The following is a 19,616-nucleotide window of genomic DNA, read 5'->3' on the forward strand; positions in this document are numbered from 1 at the left end:
GTAGCAATGGAGACTCAGAGTTGTACTTGGTGACTCTCTGGGGAGTCCTTTCCTCCCTTCAGCTGTCCCCTTGTTGGTGGAGCAGACTGGAGGTGGTGTCTCCACTGACAAACTGTCAAACTGTTAGCAGTCACTTAATCTCTCCTTAGGCCCCTCTCTCCTCTCTGTCTCCAGCCACGCGTGTTTGTACTCACGGGTGATTTACTGGGTTTCTGTGGTCATTCTAGTCCTGTCTTGTTTCGGTCCGGGTGGTCTCCTTTGGTATTCCTAGTTGATCCAGGAGAGGAGAGGAGAGGAGAGAAAGCGATCTGCTGCTCGTAGCTCCGCCTCCGGAAGTCGAATTTTGGAAATCATTTATTTCTTCCAGGTTCTCTAACTTGGTAGCATATAGTTGTTCATAGAAGCCTCGCATGATATGTTGAATTTCTGCAGTGTCTGTTGTGATATCTCCTCTTTCATTTACTATCCGATTTATTTGGGTCTTCTCCCTTTTTTTTTTTTGTGAGTCTGGCTAAAGGTTTGTCGATTTTGTTTACTCTTTCGAAGAACCAACATTTACTTTCATTGATCTTTTGTATGGTTTTCCTATTCTCAATGTTATTTATTTCTGCCCTAACTTTAGTAATTTCTGTCCTTCTGGTTGCTTTAGGGTTCCTTTGTTGTTCTTCTTCTAGGTCTTTAAGATGTGCAATCAGGCTGTTTATTTGTGCCTTTTCTTGTTTCCTAATGTGTGCTTGTATAGCTATGAACTTCCCTCTTAGGACTGCTTTAGCTGTGTCCCAAATATTTTGATAGCTTGTGTCTTCATTTTCATTGAACTCTCGAAACATTTTGATTTCTTCCTTATTTTCCTCTTTGACCCAGAAGTTGTTAAGAAGTGTACTGTTGAGCTTCCACATTTTGGCACTGTTACTAATCTTTTTTGATTGTTAAGTGTTAGTTTAATTCCACTGTGGTCTGAGAAGATGCTTGGGATGATTTCAGTGCTCTTGAATAGGCTGATGCTGTCTTTGTGGCCTAACATATGGTCTATCCTTGAGAATGATCCATGTGGATTTGAGTAAAATGTGTATTCCAGTTTCTTGGGATGAATGACTCTGAAAATGTCCAATAGTTCTAGTTTATCTATCTCTTCATTTAGCTCCCTTATGTCTTTACTGATTTTCTTTTTGGATGATCTGTCAAGTTGAGAGTGGGGTGTTGAAGTCCCCTACTATGATTGTGTTACTGTTAATATATTGCTGTAGCTCTTTCAGTAGAAGTTTGATGTATTTAGATGGCTTCTCATTGGGTACATAGATATTAATAATTGTTAAGTCCTCTTGATTGACTGATCCTCTGAGCATTAAGTAGTGTCCATTCCTATCTTTTTTAATCTTATGTATTTTAAAGTGTATCATGTCAGATATGAGAATAGCTGTTCCTGCCCTTTTTTGTGGGCCATTGGCTTGAATGATAGTTTTCCATCCTTTCACTTTAAGTCTGTGTTTGTCTTGTTGCGTTAGGTGAGTTTCCTGTAGACAACATATTGTTGGGTTGTGTTTTCTGATCCATCTTCCTACTCTGTGTCTTTTAATAGGTGAATTCAGGCCATTGACATTTATTGATATCAAAGATTGAAGATATTTTAACGCCATTCTTGTAGAGTTTTAGAGTGTTTTGATATATGTTCTATTTGTGGTGGTCTGGTTGTTTATAGGAAACCTTTCAGAACTTCTTTCAAGGCAGGCTTGGTGATGGTTGCTTCCTTCAACTGTTGCTTGTCTGAGAAGGTTTTGATGCTTCCATCTAGTCTGAATGACAGTCTAGCAGGATATAGTATTCTTGGCTGAAAGCCTTTCTCATTGAGCACTCGATAGATATCTTGCCATTCTCTTCTGGCCTGTAGTGTTTGTATGGAGAAGTCTGCTGCTAATCTTATGGGTTTTCCTTTGTAGGTGACTCTTTGTTTTTCTCTTGCAGCCTTGAGGATCCTTTCTTTATCCTTATTCCTTTCCAATCTAAGCATGACATGTCTTGGTGTCTTTAGGTCTGGGTTAATTCTGTTTGGGACCCTCTGGGCTTCTTGAATCTTTATGTCTTTGGTGTTGTCTAGACTAGAGAAATTTTCAGCTATTATGGCCTGGAGAACGCTTTCTTCCTCCCCTTCTCTTTCTTCCTCTGGTAAGCCAATAATGCGTATATTGTTTCTTTTGAAGTCATCCCATAGGACTCTGTTGTTGTTTTCAGCATCTCTTAATCTCTTTTTGAGGTCTCTTACTTCTTCTTTAGTTGTCTCTAATTCATCCTCAATCTTGCTAATTCTGTCTTCAGCCTCATTGATTCTATTCTCTCTGCCCTCTACTGCTTTCTGGAGTTCATCTATTTTGTTGCCCTGCTCTGATACTGTTTTAGCTTGTTCAGCTAGTTGCCTTCTTAGTTCAGCAATTTCAGCTTTCAGCTCTCTAATAACCATGAGATTATTAGAATTTTCTTCCATATTCTCATTTGTTGTTCCTGCAGTTCTGATTACAATTTTTTCAAATTCTTTACTCACTCCTGTTATTATTTCCTTAGCTAATGTTTGGATGTTGAACTCATTGTTTTGTGCTTCGCCCTCTGGAGGACTTTTAGCTGGACTCTTGTCCTGGTTCGAGTCTCCATTATTTTTTCTTGTTTTAACCATTTTATATAAGTTAACAGTTTTTTCAATCCCTGAGTTGGAGTTCAGTGGTGTAAAAGCCTTTTTTTTTTTCCCCTGTAGGCTATGGTAGCCTGAGGGCTTTTAAACTATCAATAGGCTTCTTGGCTTAATCACTGACTCCTGACCAAGAGATAAAGCAGGGTGTGGCAGAGATAATCCAGTGGTTATGCAAAGAGACTTTCACAGCCCTTCAGCTATGCCACCGAGGTATAGGTCTTCTCCTGAGTTTCCCGGTTAGATCTCTGTCCCCTGGTGTCCCTCCCTGTTGCTGCTCCAGATTCTGAGGGTAGTAGCAATGGAGACTCAGAGTTGTACTTGGTGAGTCTCTGGGGAGTCCTTTCCTCCCTTCAGCTGTCCCCTTGTTGGTGGAGCAGACTGGAGGTGGTGTCTCCACTGACAAACTATCGAACTGTTAGCAGTCACTTAATCTCTCCTTAGGCCCCTCTCTCCTCTCTGTCTCCAGCCACGCGTGTTTGTACTCACGGGTGATTTACTGGGTTTCTGTGGTCATTCTAGTCCTGTCTTGTTTCGGTCCGGGTGGTCTCCTTTGGTATTCCTAGTTGATCCGGGAGAGGAGAGGAGAGGAGAGAAAGCGATCTGCTGCTCGTAGCTCCGCCTCCGGAAGTCGAATCCCCATTTTTCGGGCATGAGGTTTCTTTGTATAATCATTATGCTGTCTTCCCCGCCCAGTTGTTTGCCTTATAAGTATTATTTTGAACATTGCTACATACTGTCCTGGTATATTTGAGAATGTGCAGGGAATATTTCTTCAGATTTATCTTTTTTCTTCATGTGAGAAAGAGAAGGTAAAAGCACCACTGTGGTACATGTAGCACCAGGCTTCAGACCAGGAACCTCAGCCATGCAAGTCCTCTACTCTGCCAGCCAGGATATTTACATGGCACACGGAATGTAATTCTGTCAGTTTTGTTTTTAAAGATTTTATTTATTAATGAGAAAGACAGGAGAGAGAGAAAGAACCAGGCATCACTCTGCTATATGTGCTGCCGGGGATTGAACTCGGGACCTCATGCTTGAGAGTCTAATGCTTTATCCACTGCGCCACCTCCGGGACCACAATTCTGTCAATTTTTAAGTTGTAGCTAAATTATCCTCATTGTATGGGAGGAGGAGCTAATGCCAACCACTCTGGTTCAGGTGTCAGAATTTACTTCACAGCCAGTTATAGCTCTATAATCTCAAACAGCTCACCTCACTTCTTTTAGTTCAAACTCTTTATCTTTAAAATTCTCTCTTTTTTTTTAATATTCATTTATTATTTTGCCTCCTGGGTTATTGCTGGGGCTTGGTGCCTACACTATGAATCCACTGCTGCTAGAGGCTATATTTTTCCTTTTGTTGTCCTTGTTTATCATTGTTATTATTGTTGTTATTGCTGTTGTTGTTGTTGGATAGGACAGAAATCGAGAGGAGATGACAGAGGGGAGGAGATAAAGACACATGTAGACCTGCTTATCCGCCTGCGAAGCGACCCCCCTGCAAACGGGGAGCTGGAGGTTCAACCTGGGATCCTTATGCCAGTCCTTGCGCTTCATACCATGTGCGCTTAACCTGCTGTACCACCGCCCGGCCCCCCAAACTCCTTATCTTTTAATAAGGGTAGCGATGGATTATGATCCTTAGGGTGTGGAGTTTTATGATACTGTGTGATCGTTCAGACTCTGGGTCCCTGTTCTAGTTTCCTTTCCAAGTATATTTGTTTATTCTTGTTAGTTTCAGTTCCCAGATCCCCAGGAAATTTGGTTCTATGAAGTCTTTTTCTCTCAACTTGTAAAGGGACCTGCAGGACTGAGGGAAAATAGGGTGATGGTGAGCCTACTTCTGGGGCCAAGTGCAGTCACCCAGAAGATGGCACAGTGGATAGAGTGTTGGGACTTAACAGCTTCAGTTTCGGTAGCACAGCGGGTTAAGCGCACGTAGTGCAACGCGCAAGGACTGGCGTAAGGATCCCCTTTCAAGCCCCTGGCTCCCCATCTGCAGGGGAGTCCCTTCACAGGCGGTGAAGCAGGTCTACTGGTGTCTCTTTCTCTCCCCCTCTCTGTCTTCCCCTCTTGTCTCCATTTCTCTGTCCTATCCAACAATGGATGACATAAACAACAAAAACAATAATAACCACAACATGGCTACAACAACAATGGCAGCAAAAGGGGAAAAAAAAATGGCCTCCAGGAGCAGTGGATTCATGGTGCAGGCACCGAGCCCCAGCAATAACCATGGAGACCAAAAACAACAAAAAACTTCAATTTCCAAATTTGATCGCCAGTATCACATATGCCAGAGTGATGCTCTCATTTAGACATGCAATTTAAAACAGAAACCATGGGGGAGGCCAGGTGGTGGCATACCTGGTTGAAAGCACACATTACAATGCACAGAACCTGGGTTCAAACCCCTAGTTCCTACTTGTAGAGGGGAAATGGAGACAAGCAGTGAAGTAGTGCTATAGATGTTTCTCTTTCTCCCCATACACCTCTCAATTTCTCTGTCCTGTCAACTAAATTGATAAAACAAGTCAAATGTTGAGACTTGCAGTAGGCAGAGATTGACCTGTCCCATGCTCTGGACATTTCAGTAACAAATCACTGACCTGGTTCAGCTCACTACTGTTTGGGTGTCAACTCTAGAGAAACACTTAGTACATACTTCATCAGTGCCTGTTGCTGTCATGTTTGCAGCCATAAAACCAATAAAAACTTCTGATGTCCAGAGGTTATGGGGGGTGGGAAAACAAGTAAAAGCATATTAGCAATGGAAAGGAGGTAAGTGGTTGCCAGGGGGAGAGAGGAAATGGACTGACCACTTAAAAGGTACAAGGTTTCCTTTTAGTAACAGAAGTACTCTGAAACTAGGTAATAATGGTTTTGCAATATTGAGAGTTTATAAAATAAATGCTCCTACATTTGATACTTAAAAAACATGATAAATGGCAACTTTCATCTGAAATTTTTTTTTTTTTTTTAATATTTGCTGTTTTAGGGAATGAACCCAGCAACTCCCACCTGCATGGTACTGCTGTTGAGTGACCTTGAATTTATTCTTTCATTCTTTGAATTTTTTTATTTTAAAAATATTTATTTATTCCCTTTTGCTGCCTTTGTTGTTTTATTGTTGTAGTTATTGTTGTTATTGTTGTTGGATAGGACAGAGAGAAATGGAGAGAGGAAGGGAAGACGGGGGAGAGAAAGACACCTGCAGACCTGCTTCACCGCTTGTGAAGCGACTCCCCTGCAGGGTGGGGAGCTGGGGGCTTGAACTGGGAGCCAGTCCTTGGTCCTTGTGCTTTGCGCCACCTGTGCTTAACCTGCTGCGCTAGCGCCTAACTCCCTCATTCTTTTAATTTTTAAATTTATATTCTGATCTTTTGAACGTATGAGAAAGGATACATGCAGTGGCTGGGATAAACTCAGGTCCTCATGCTTACCCACTGCGCTACATCTCACTCTGCTCATTATTTTAGAGGGAAATAGGAGAGAGATAGCACCATTCTGCCATCCATGGAACTTCCCTGGTGTCATCCATTGGCTAATGTAGTACTGGGGCTTGAACCCAGGGCATTGAGTATAGTGAGATGCATGTTCTACCTTAAAGTAAGCTATTTCTTGATCTGAGCCCCAGCACCATATGGGAGCACCATGGATGACATTGAAGGAATACCTTGGGTGATGGAGTGATACGATGTTTGTCTTTCTGTGTGTCTGTCTCTTCCTCTTTAATCTCTCTCCCTTTCTTGGAAAGAATAAATAGAAAATTGCCCCAGTGAGGCTTTTGGCAGTATCTTACATGCATGAGGTCCTGGATTCTCTCCCTGGTGTCACAGTAAAAATCAGTCTTATCAGGGACCAGGTAGTGGACTCACCTGGTAGAGTGCATATGTTACCATGCCCAGGGACCTGAGTTCAAGCTCCTGGTTTTCACTCACAAGTTATGGAGCAGTGCTACAATGTCTATCTTTCACTCTGTCTCCTCTCCCTATGTTTCTCTGTCTCCATTATAAATAAATAAATCCTTAAAAAATAAATCTTATCAGGATTGGGCAGTGGCATGCCAGATTAAGTACACACATTACAATGTGTGAAGACCTAGGTTCAAGCCCTCGGTCCCTATCAGGAGGGAAGCTTCACAAGTTGTAAGGTTGGAAGTGTTTCTTTTTATCTCCCCCTCTATATCTCCCCCTTCATTCTCAATTTCTCTCTGCCACTATCCAATAAATAAAAACAACTTAAAAGTCAATCTTATCAATAAATAAATGTTCTGTCCCAGTTTGGGGAAAAAATGAACTGTACGTTTTATATATATATATTTTTTTAGTTCACTGGAGAATGGACCCAGTATATAAATGTATAAAGGATAGACATACTATTCAAACCTATAAATCATTAACAGCATAGGGTTGAGAAGAAGGAACTTCAGTTTTATCAATGTTCACTAATTTTGGGGGGGCAGGGTCAGGTTTTACTTGTTACTCTTTTAAAAATCTTATTTTTTTACTAGATTTAGACTTAGAGGCAGAAGTTCATAAGGAAGACAGCCTTGTGGCTTTCCAACCTGTTCCTGATGGTTTTCTTTGGCCTCCTTCATTCTCTTGGCCAAAAGTTTAGTGTATTCTGCAGCCTCTTCTTGTTTTTCTTAGTGCATTGTTTCTTCAAAGCAGTGCGGCAATGTTTGTGTGGCAGAACATGTGGAGTAACAGGATGTTGGATTTGGGCACTTTGGTCTTAGGTTTTTTACCTTTGTTGTTTAGCAGCTTTCTCATGACATACTGGCAAACATCATCATCTTTAGAATGGTTGAAAAGTGGGAGTCGGGCAGTAGCACAGCGGATTAAGTGCAGGTGGCGCAAAGCGCAAGGACCAGCGTAAGGATCCTGGTTCAAGCCCCCAGCTCCCCGCCTGCAGAGGAGTCACTTCACAGGCAGTGAAGCAAGTCTACAGGTGTCTATCTTTCTCTCCCCCTCTCTGTCTTCCCCTCCTCTCTCCATTTCTCTCTGTCATATCCAACAGTGATGACATCAATAACAATAACAAGGGCAACAAAAGGGAATAAATAAATCAATATTAAGAAAAGAAAGAAAAAAAGGTTGAAAAGTTTATAGATTCTGCTGGATCTTTTGGGCCCTAGGCGATGAGGCAAGGTAGTACCAGTGAGTCTAGGAATATCTTCTTCCCCGATTTTTTTACAATGAACAAGTTGAGAATGCTCAAACTGGCATCCAGAATGCAACCTTGAACAGACTTGCGCTTTCTTTCACCAGTCCTCCTTGGTCTGTAACAGGAATGCCCCTTACTCAGCAGCAGGCGGACACGACCATGGGTCAGGACACCCTGCTTCATGGGGAAACCCTGTTTGTCATCCCCACCACTGATCCGGACCACATAGTCCTTCCATTCTCCACCCAGAGCATCAGCAGCAACTTCTGTCGCCATACGCTTCTCATAGAAGGTGCGAAGCTTGCGCTCATCGTCCATTTCAATGAGTTTCTGGCAGCCAGTGGCTGGGAAAGAGATGTTCAGCTTCATGCCACAAAAAGGAGCTAAATACATTTTTTAATTCTCTTGTTTCCTCTTAACCAGAGCACTGCTTATCTCTGGCTTATGGTTGTACCCAGAATTGAGCCTAGGACCTTGGAGACTCAGACATAAAAGTCTGTTGCATAATCATTCTGCTATGTCCCTAGCCCCACTAAATATTTTATAATGAAGCTAAATTATTTATTACATGTATAATTTGAAGTGTACTTTTTGAAAAGGCAACAGGATTAATAGGATGTAGGCATCTGGATTTATTGATTAATTGATTTTTTTCCTTTTGTTTTTCCTTGAAGGATTCAGATAAGCTAATGGAGCAACAAGGAACGCTATTAAAACGGCTTGCAGAAGCAGACTCAGAGAAAGCGGTAACTTAGGGCACCCTTTCTTGGCTTTCATGGGTTACAGGTGTCAAGCACAGGACTGCTAAATGAAGCACAGGTTCTAGAGCTCTTAGTTTCATGATTTATAAAATGGGCTTATGTTCCCTGTTCCTACTGAGCTTGATGATTACAAACAAGAGGGATAGTGATGAGGAGGATGTATTTACCAGTCACTATTAGTCTGAATTTTCATTATTACCTGAATTTTCTCATTTGTATTATGAATTGGAAGCCACAAAAAACTACAGACTTTTGACTCCATAATTCCAATTCTAGAAATCTCTTCCAAAGCAGCGTGTTCCATATCTATTCCATGAAACTCTTAGTTCCTCAGGATGTTAAATGGTATAAGAAACAAAGGAGAGGAGTGATCCATAGTGAAATAAATTTCAGGAAATAGCTCACCACCATGAACAAAAGATTCAAGTGGTTTCTCATATCCAATTGGAGTCTCTGATGTCTTCATAGCTGTTCACAATCTCCAAAATAGAGAAAGAAGGAGGTGGCTTTATTTCCCTTGCCCCTCATGTCTCTCTGGACAGCACAGTAAGAAAAGCTAGCCTGAGCAAAGAGTGGAGATTGAACAGTAATAGTAATACTGCCTAAACCTGCTTTCCCAACTTGAGAGACCTTATAAAACTATGACCCAGCATTGTTATTTTTTTCCTTATTTCTCAGCATGAGAGAGAATACACAGAATACACATAACTCTGGTACATATGATACCAAGGATTAAACTCTGGTTCTCAGATTTGAGCTTCCAATGCTTTACCCACTGTGCTACCTCCTAGGCATTTCTTTTTTTGCCTCCAGGGTTATTGTTGGGTCTCAGTGCCTGCACTACGAATCCACTGCTCCTGGAGGCCATTTTTCCCATTTTGTTGCCCTTGATATCTTTGTTGTGGTCATTGTTGTTGTTGTCATTGCTGTTCTTGGATAGGACAGAGAGAAGTCGAGAGAGGAGGGGAAGACGGGGAGAGAAAGACAACTGCAGACCTGCTTCACTACCTGTGAAGTGACCCCCCTGCCGGTGGGGAGCCAGGGACTTGAGCTGGCATCCTTAACTCTGGCCCCTGTGCTTCAAGCCATGTGCTCTTAACCTGCTGCACTACCACCAGACCCCCTCAAAACAGTTTCTTAATAAATAGCACCTATGGACTATTCCCACAACAGTAATAGAGACTTTAGCTGCTTTTCAAAAAAATGTAGGTTTAGTCTTACTGTTATATATATATATGATAAGGACTACAAAACATACATCAGGCGATGCTAATCTTCTATGTATCATTCTACTTTTATATGTATATATAAAAATTCTGTATATGTACTCTCAAAGTGACTACTGAATCTGCCTTTAATTTTTTTATTGGGATTAATGGTTTACATTTAACAGTAAATATACTAGTTGGTACATGTATAGCATTTCTCAGTTTTCTGCATAACACTCTAATCCCTACCTAGGTCCTCCTCCACTATCATGCTCCAGGACCTAAAATCCCTCCTTCTCCCCCAGAGTCCTTTGCTTTAGTGCAATATACCAAATCCAGTCCCCACCTGTGGGGGGGTGGGGTGGACACTTTACAGGCTGCAGGTGTCTCTCCTCTCCCCCTCTGTCTTCTCCTCTCCATTTCTCTCTGTCCTTCCCAACGACAACAACGGCAATAATAACTACAACAACAGTAAAACAAGAGCAACAAAAGGGAAAATAATAATAATAATAAAAAGAAACAAAAAAAAAGCAGAACTTACTTTTTTTTTATTATTATACTTATTTATTGGATAGAGACAGCCAGAAATCAAGAGGGAAGGGGGTGATAGAGAGACAGAGATTGACACCTACAGCCCTGCTTCACCACTCATAAAGCTTTCCCCCTGCAGGTGGGAACCGGGGGCTTGAACCCGGGTCCTTTTACATTATAATACATGCGCTTAACCAGGTGCACCACCACCGGGCCCTTTATCGTTTTGTCTTTCTATCTCCCCCTTCCCTCTCAGTTTCTGACTGTCCCTATCCAATAAGTAAATAAATAAAGATGATAAAAAATTATTAAATAAAATTGAGAGATAGAAAACCAGAGCATCTTGGGGCCAGGTGATGGCGCACCTGGTTAACTATTCACATTACAGTGCACAAAGACCCAGGTTCAAGTCCCTGGTCCCCACCTGCAGGGGGAAAGCTTCACAAGTGATGAAACGGGGCCGCAGGTGTCTCTCTGTCTCTATCCCTCCCTCCCTACCCCTCTCTTTGAGATTTTATTTATTCATTAGAAATTATAGAGAGAACCAGACATCACTCTGGTACGTGTGCTGCCAGGAATTGAACTCAGGAAATCATGCTTGAGAATCCAAAGCCTTATCCACTGTGCCACCTCCCGAACCACTCACTCTCCCTCTCTCCTCAATTTCTCTCTGTCTCTATCCAATAATAAATAAATAAATAAATAAATAGTAAAAGAAAACTAGAGCATCTCTTCAGCACATGTGATGTTGGAGATGAAACCTAGGATCTCATGCTTGAGTCCAATTCTATTTACTGTGTCATCTCCTGGTCTATCCTGTAGGCCTGGCACCCATAGGACTTCCTGAAATGGGTCCTCTTGCATTTCCCAGGGAATTCATGATGTGTTTTCTCTCCCAGCGCCTGCTGCTACTGCTTCAAGACAAGGACAAAGAATTGGAAGAACTTCTCCAGGAAATCCAATGTGAGAAGGTACTATCCCTGACAGTTGCTCCTTCTTATGAGTCCACAGAACTTAGTGGGTAGTGTGTGCTGGGTTCAGATTTTAACTCTTATCAATTTCTCTTTTTCTTCAAAGGCTCAAGCAAAAACAGCTTCTGAGCTCTCTAAGTCCATGGAGTCCATGCGTGGGCATTTGCAGGCACAGCTTCGGTGCAAAGAGGCAGAAAATAGTCGCTTGTGCATGCAGATCAAGGTATCTGCCAGCTTCCTGGATAGGAGGTGGGAAGGGGCCTGGCAATCCAAGGTTGGTGGCCTGGCCAAGGTTTTCACACTCAGGGAGGCTTTGTTTTAAAGGTTCATTGAGCTGTTGCTGCCAGAGTCTCATTCTTTAGAGAGACTCTGGGACAGGTACCCTGGAGGTTGGGTTCCCTTTATAGCTGTGACTATGGGTACCACGCCTTGAGCCAGTCACTCAATCCCTTGGGGCCTTAGTTCTCCTACATACCCATGGGGAGAGACTGGACTTAAGTATTCCTGTGTCTGTGAGCCATTGACATTACAACTCTACTGAGTGACTGAGGGATATCTCTGATTATTGTGTTGGAAATTAAAACTAGGATTCCAAAAACTTTTGTCCTAATGTTAACTTGGTGGGTTAAGAGATTCTAAGAGGTGGGAGTCAGACTATAGCGCAGCAGGTTAAGCACACGTGGCGCGAGCGTAAGGACCAGTGTAAGGATCCCGGTTCGAGCCCCCAGCTCCCCACCTGCAGGGTCATCGCTTCACAGGTGGTGAAGCAGGTCTTCAAGTGTCTCTCTTTCTCTCTCCCTCTCTGTCTTCCCCATCTCTCTCCATTTTTCTCTATCCTAACAACAATATCAATAACAACAACAATAAAAGACGACAAGGGCAACAAAAGGGAGAATAAATATTAAAATTTTTTGTTTGTTTCTAAGAGGTGTCACAAGGAGCTTTGAAAGGCCATTCATGAGGAGAGCCTAAACCCCCACATAACTAGTGACTTTTCTCTCTCCCTTTCCCTCATTCCCTCTTTTCATATGCCCCTCTTTGTCTTCTTCCTTTTACTCTTGGCTTTGCCTTTTTCTGGTCTTTCTCATCTCTCTCCTCCCTCTCTCCTTAACCCTTGTCCTTTTTCCCATCTACTTTTCACTCTTCCAGAACCTGGAGCGCAGTGGAAACCAACACAAAGCAGAAGTAGAGGCCATCATGGAGCAGCTAAAGGAATTAAAGCAAAAAGGAGACCGAGACAAAGAGACCTTGAAGAAGGCCATCCGAGCCCAGAAGGAACGAGCTGAGAAGAGCGAGGAGTATGCTGAGCAACTGCACGTGCAACTTGCTGACAAGGTAGTAGGCCTGGGGCCTGATTTCTCCTCCTTGCTGAGGAAGTCTGCCAGTGACAGAGGGATGGGGGTGCATAGGCGTGTAGCAGGAGGGTGGCTGAATGGGGGTGGTTTGGGTGGGTGGAGGTGGCAGAGCTGGCTAGACTATGGTGGGCCAGGGGCAACAGAAATTGAGAACGAGTTGGTAGCATAGCTGTTAGCCATGGTGTTGGTGCTGGGGCCACTAAATGAATTGGAGGGTTTATGGAATAATTTAGTCTTGGCAGTATTGTGTCACTGTCATATCAGCATAGTGGGTAGAAATGATTGCTTAGGATTTGCTAACAGGGTACTTGTGATTATTGGAGATGCTTCAGCTAGACTCCCAATCTCACTCATGTGCTTTCTAGAGGGATTCTGAGAGCAAGAGCTACCCTACTCCAGCTTTTTCAGCCTCAGCACTGACAGGCTGATGGAACCTGTTATTCCATGTTTCCAGGATCTTTATGTCGCTGAAGCTTTATCCACTCTGGAGTCATGGAGAACCCGCTACAACCAAGTTGTGAAAGATAAGGGAGACCTCGAGCTGGAAATTATTGTCCTGAATGAGTATGTCTTCGTTAAAAGGGAGAGTGGGTGTACAGGTGGGGGTCGCCCAGCATTCTGAGCAGGTCATGGTGTTCAACTGGCTGCCATTTGACTCCCACTACTTAAGGTTGCACTAGGCTGATGTTTGGGTTCCTTGCTTTCTGGTTGGAGTGGATGCAGGCCTCTCATTAAAAGAAAATAAAGACAATCTCTAAATAAAGAGTGATTGAACCTGGTACCTTAGAACCTCAAGGATGAAAATCTTTTTCATAATCACTTTGTTATCTCCATGATTTGTATTTTTGTTTTTAAATGGCTTTATTAATGATAGGAGAGAGGGGAGAGGTATATATAGATATGCCAGAAATTAGGACCTTGTGCTCTTTTTTAAAATTTCTTTATTGGGGAATTAATGTTTTATATTCAAGAGTAAATGCAATAGTTTGTAATTCAAGAGTAAATGCAATAGTTTGTACATGCATAACATCTTAACATCTCCCAGTTTTCCATTTAATAATACAATCCCCACTAGGTCTTCTGTCACCTTATGCTTTTTTTTTTTTTTTTTTTTAAGATTTTATTTATTTATGAGAAAGATAGGAGGAGAAAGAACCAGACATCACTCTGGCACATGTGCTGCTGGGGATCAAACTCAGGACCTCATGCTTGAGAGTCCAAAGCTTTATCACTATGCCACCTCCCAGCCCACACCTTATGCTTTTAAGTCCACCTCTCTAGCCACTGTGCCACCTCCCAGGCTGCTGCATTTGCCTTTTTATTACTCCTGATTCTTGTCTGTCTCTTGAGGTAGGGATTCCAGTTTTATCTGTGTTTGGTAGTTCTGTCCCAAGAAATGGAAGAGGGGTACTTGTGGGAAGCAGGGAAGGGACCACATCTCTGATTTTTTTATTTATTTTTTATTTAATAGTGGTTTAATGATTTAAAAGATTGTACGATAACGGGGGTACAATTCCACACACTTCCCACCACCAGAGCTCTGTGTCCCATCCTCTCCATTGGAAACTTCCTTATTCTTTATCCCTCTGGGAATATGGACCAGTTCTTTCTGGCCTGCGGAAGGGGGAAGGTCTGGCTTCTTTAATTGCTGGACATGAATATTGGCAGGTGGATCCTTACCTCCAGCCTGTTTCTATCTTTTTCTCTAGTGTGATAGCGCTCTGGAGAGGTGAAGCAGGTCTGCAGGTGTCTGTCTCTCCCCCTCTCTGTCTTTCTCTCCTCTCTTGATTTCTCTTTGTCCTATCCAACAATGACAGCAATAACAATAATAACCATAAACAAGGGCAACAAAATGGGGAAAATGGCAAAAAGATAAAAAGAATTTTGAGCATTTCAGAAGTCAGACCAAATAGGAAGGTTCTGTTCTCAAGATAATGAAGAAATTCTACACACAAGAATGCCAGGTTAGGGCAGTTATTTTTTTGGGTAAAGACTGTGGAGCAAAGCATGTAGACATAGCTTGGATAGAAACCCTTGGCCACACTCTGCAGCAAGACCTGAACTCCTCAGAACCAGTGTAATTGATATATATATATATTTAGTTGATAGAGACAGCCAAATATAGAAAGGGGTAGGTATAAAAAGAGACAGAAAGACAACTGCAGACCTACTTTATCACTCATGAAGCTTTCCCTCTGCAGGTGGGGACTGGGAACTTGAACCTGGGTCCTTTTGCATTGCAACATGTGTGTTCAACCAGGTGCACCACCACCCAGCCCCTGTAATTGATTCTCTGTGTTTTCACTTTGCAATATTTTAGCCGGGTGACAGATCTCGTAAACCAACAACAAACCTTAGAGGAGAAGATGCGGGAAGACCGGGATAGTTTGGTGGAGAGACTACACCGTCAGACTGCTGAGTATTCTGCATTCAAGCTAGAGAATGAGAGGCTGAAGGTCTGTATTGAGACTTGGGTCTGGAACAGTTGGGTGAAGCAGAGAGGCCAATAGTGAAACCCTCCTGATTGGGACTCACGAGATGATCACAGAGGTCCTCAGAAGGTTTGAAGGAAAGCCTACATTTAAGTCCTAACTCTGCCTGTTACTGTCTGCAAGACTTGAATGAAGCTGTTCACCCTTGGGTGCTGGAAGGAAGAGGTGCTTGTAAGAATGTGGCATAACACATGTGGATGAGTGCGATTGAAATAGAATAGAGTTGGAAGTTAACATTTAACTCTCGATGCTGGTAACTCCTTCATGTGCACTTCTAGACAACAATAGAAACTACCAAGTGATACCAAATAGGTTCTGTTCTCAGAACAGTGGAGATAGCTACTTTATAGGATAAGAAAGCTGAGACTTAGAGGTCAGGTTTACTGCTGAATATTTGGGGTTTGAGCCCAAGTCAGACTCTGAAGTTCTCATTTAACCATTCTTTTCTTTTTTAAAAATATTTTATTTTTGAGAGAGATTCAGAGAGAGACAAAGAGAGAAACACGAGAGCACTGCTCAGCTCTGGCTTATGGTGGTGCGGGGGATTAAATCTGGGACTTAGGAGCCTCAGGCCTGAGAGTCTGCCCTTCACTTAACCATTCTCTCTATGCCCTCCCATCATGTAAGGGTGAGAAGTACATGAACAGAGATTGACACTTCAAAGCTAGGTGTGATCTTGGTTGTTAATCAACCCTGGACAGTAACATCTAGGCTTATATGTTTTCTTACTGATTATTTTGTTAAAATAGATCTTTTTAAAATATATTTTTAAATTTATTATTGGAGAGAGCGAGATACTGAGGGGGGGATAGAGAGACATCCTGAAGCTTTCTCCCTGCAGGTGGGGACCTGGGGCTTGAACCTGGGTCTTTGTGCTCTGTGATGGGAGTGCTTAGCCAGATGTGTCACCACCTGGCCCCTAAAATTGATCCTAAGGAAGCATAGTCTACAAAAATGTATACAAGGGTCGAGCAGTGATGCACCTGGTTTAGTGCATATGTTACAATGTGCAAGGACGCAGATTCAAGCCCAGGCCAGTGCTATTTAAGATCAGTCAAGGCAAATGATAGTCTGTGCTCATTTTCTCATTTTTCTTTCTTTCCTGGGGCTCGTTTGGTGCCAGCACTATGAATCCACCACTCCCAGTGGATATTTTTTTCCTTTTTCCTTTTTTTTTATCTTGACAGGACAGAGAAATTGAGAGGGTGGGGAGATATGGAGAAAGAAAGACACCTGCAGATCTGTTAAACCACTCCTGAAGCATCCCCTCTGCAGGGGGGGAGCAGGGGCTCAAACTCGGGTCCTTACATGCGATAATAAGTGCACTTAACTGGGTGTGCCACCACCTGGCCTCCTGTATTCATTTTGTATACTTTTTTTTTCTTTTTCTTTTATTTCCTTTTCCTTTTTCTCTCTTTTTTCTTTTTCCTCCAGCATTATTGCTGGGGCTTGGTGCCTGCACTACGAATCCACTGCTCCTGGAGGCTGTTTTTCCCCTTTTGTTGCCCTTTTTATCGTTGTTATTTTTGTTGTTGTTGTTATTATTGCTGTCGTTGTTGACTAGAACAGAGAAATGGAGACAGGAGGGGAAGACAAAGGGGGAGAGAAAGATACCTGCAGACCTGCTTCACCAGGTGACCCCCCTGCAGGTGGGGTTCCTTTTTTTTTTTTTTTTTTTTTTTAGTGTTATTTATTTGATAGAGACCGAGAGACGTTGTGATGGAGGGGGGGAGGTAGAGAGGGAGATAGACAAAGATGCCTGCAGCCCTGCTCACTCCTGAAGATTTCCTTCTGCAGAGAGGACCAGGGTCTTGAACCTACCCCAGTTGTATTACCTGGTTATAAACATCCCCTCAACAGATGACTGTTGTTATCCTGACTTTTGTTTTTTTTTTAAACCTGAGCCCTATTCTGTTCTGACTTATCGTGGTTCTTGAAATTGAACCTAAAACCTCAGAGCCTCAGGCATGAAAGTCTTTGCCTATTTTTGAACTTTTTGCTTGGCTTTTTTACTCAGCATTATATTTGTGAGAGGTATCTGTTGCATGTGGCAGTCTATTTGATGTGTCATTATATGAATGCATCACAATCTGTTTATGCATTCCACTCTCAGGGATCATTTAGGTTAGAGAACACCTTTGCAGATCTTTTGGTGCATGCAATTGGTATATATATTTTTTTAATTTAATTTTTCTTCCTTATGTTTATTAATGGATAGAGACAGAGAAATTGAGAGGGGAGGAGGAGAGAGACAGACACAACCTGCAGCCCTGCTTCACCACTTGTGAAGCTTTCACCCTGCAGGTGGGAACCAGGGGCTTGAAACTAGGACCTTGTTGCACTGTAATGTGAGCACTTAACCAGGTGTGTCACCGTCTAGCCCCTCAATTGGTATATTTTTATACTTTATAAAACTTGATGTAAAAATTTCAGGTTCTTTTTTTTTTTTTTCCCTCTAGGGTTATTGCTGGGCTCGGTGCCTGCACCATGAATCCACCGCTCCTGGAGGCCATTTTTCCCCCTTTTTGTTGCCCTAGTTGTTGCAGCCTCGTTGCGGTTATTATTGCCATTGTTGACGTTGCTTTGTTGTTGGATAGGACAGAGAGAAATGGAGAGAGGAGGGGAAGACAGAGAGAGAGGGGGAGAGAAAGACAGACACCTGCAGACCTGCTTCACCGCCTGTGAAGCGACTCCACTGCAGGTGGGGAGCCGGGGGCTCGAACCGGGATCCTTACGCCGGTCCCTGCGCTTTGCGCCACGTGCGCTTAACCCACTGCACCACCGCCCGACCCCCCAAAATTTCAGGTTCTTATGTATTATGCATAAGTTGAGCTTTGGTTGATGTTACTAAAATAACTTTATCAGCCTCTACTCTCCTCAAGAGTTTGTGAGGGTTAACAGTTAACTCATGCCTTCTTGTTGACACTTGGTATTATTTGCCCTTTTCATTTTTCCTACTCTTAGGAGTGTACTATTATCTCAGTTATTGTAGCATATTGGATAAATTAAAGATAAACTCCAAGTCTGACAGGTATACAGTCTAGTCTAGTATTGTATGTCTGTGTAGTCTGATAGAGTGTGACCATTCAAAATGATGCTGAGAGAAGTGAATTTTATTAAGTACAATAATTAGAAAGATGAGGAGTCGGGCTATAGCACAGCGGGTAAACACAGGTGGCACAAAGCACAAGGACCAGCGTAAGGATCCCAGTTAGAGCCCTCGGCTCCCCACCTGCAGGGGAGTCCCTTCACAGGCAGTGAAGCAGGTCTGCAGGTGTCTATCTTTCTCTCCCCCTCTCTGTCTTCCACTCCTCTCTCCATTTCTCTCTGTCCTATCCAACAACGATGACATCAGTAACAACAATAATAACTACAACAATAAAAAAGCAAGGGCAACAAAAGGGAATAAATATTTAAAAAAATAATTATAAAGATAAAATGTGCTCAGTCCAAACTTAAAATAGTACAGAGGGGCTGGGTGGTATTACACCTAGTTGAGCAAATACATTACAGTGTGTAAGGACCACGTCCAATCCCCTTATCCCTACCTGCAGGGGGATCTTTGCAAGTGGTGAATCAGGATTGCAGGTGTATCTCTGTCTCTCTCCCTCTTGATTGCTCCCTCCCTTCTCAATATCTGTCTCTATCCAATAAAAAGATGCTTAGTCACTAAAGTTAAAAAAAATGTGTTCTAAATAGATTTAAAACAAAGAAAACAGTACAGAGATGTGATATAGATGTGAAGGTGTCTGCTAGCATGATTTTGTATTGTCCCAGCCTTTTTGAAACTCCTGATAATAACATACATTTGCAAACATATACTCACACATCCATGCATCCTTTAGTCAGCAGTGTGCTTTTCTCATTCAACCATATCTCATGGATGTCTCTTTAGATAAGTTATTATTTTTAATCTTATCTATTTTATTTATTTATTTTGCCTCCAGGGTGACTACAAATTCACTGCTCCTGGAGGCTATTTTTTCCCTTTGTTGTCCTTGTTGTTTATCATTGTTGTTGTTATTGCTGTCATTGTTGTTGAATAGGACAGAGAGAAATGGAGAGAGGAGGGGAAGACAGACACCTGCAGACCTGCTTCACCACTTATGAAGCAACCTCCCTGCAGGTGGGGAGTCTGGGACTCAAGCCGGGATCCTTAACACCAGTCCTTGTGCTTCATGCCATGTGCACTTAACCTGTTATGCTACCATCCAGCCCCCATTATCTCTATTTTAGATGACTGCTTATTATTTTACTGAGATGCCATGATTTCATTGAGTTTTCAGAAGAAAATTTATTGACTTGAGAAATATAATAGCTCACAACATAATTATTAACTGGAAAACTACATTGTGGGGCCAGGTGGTGGCGCACCTGGTCAGTTGCACATGTTACAATGCCCATGGACTCAGGTTCGAACCCCCGACCCCCAGTTGCAGGGGGAAAA

At 42.5% G+C, this 19,616-nt stretch overlaps 2 protein-coding genes across 15 annotated transcripts in view; one reads left to right on the top strand and one right to left on the bottom strand.

The window, feature by feature from the left end:
• Positions 1 to 19,616, top strand: part of ODF2 (outer dense fiber of sperm tails 2) — a 67,992-nt gene that overhangs the window by 32,444 nt on the left and 15,932 nt on the right. For all 14 annotated transcript variants that reach the window (XM_060200271.1, XM_060200276.1, XM_060200278.1 and 11 more), the window contains 6 exons: positions 8,526 to 8,597; positions 11,251 to 11,322; positions 11,429 to 11,545; positions 12,472 to 12,657; positions 13,132 to 13,241; positions 14,998 to 15,133. In XM_060200271.1, the coding sequence (XP_060056254.1) occupies positions 8,526 to 8,597; positions 11,251 to 11,322; positions 11,429 to 11,545; positions 12,472 to 12,657; positions 13,132 to 13,241; positions 14,998 to 15,133 (693 nt within the window). The remainder of the gene's footprint in view (positions 1 to 8,525; positions 8,598 to 11,250; positions 11,323 to 11,428; positions 11,546 to 12,471; positions 12,658 to 13,131; positions 13,242 to 14,997; positions 15,134 to 19,616) is intronic.
• LOC103117077 (small ribosomal subunit protein eS6-like) lies at positions 7,814 to 8,240 on the bottom strand. Its single transcript, XM_060200289.1, has one exon. The coding sequence runs from the start codon at positions 8,218 to 8,220 to the stop codon at positions 7,819 to 7,821; it is 402 nt and encodes a 133-aa protein (XP_060056272.1). The 5' UTR covers positions 8,221 to 8,240; the 3' UTR covers positions 7,814 to 7,818.

This window comes from Erinaceus europaeus, chromosome 10 (assembly GCF_950295315.1).
Source record: "Erinaceus europaeus chromosome 10, mEriEur2.1, whole genome shotgun sequence".
NCBI classification, from domain to species: domain Eukaryota; kingdom Metazoa; phylum Chordata; class Mammalia; order Eulipotyphla; family Erinaceidae; genus Erinaceus; species Erinaceus europaeus.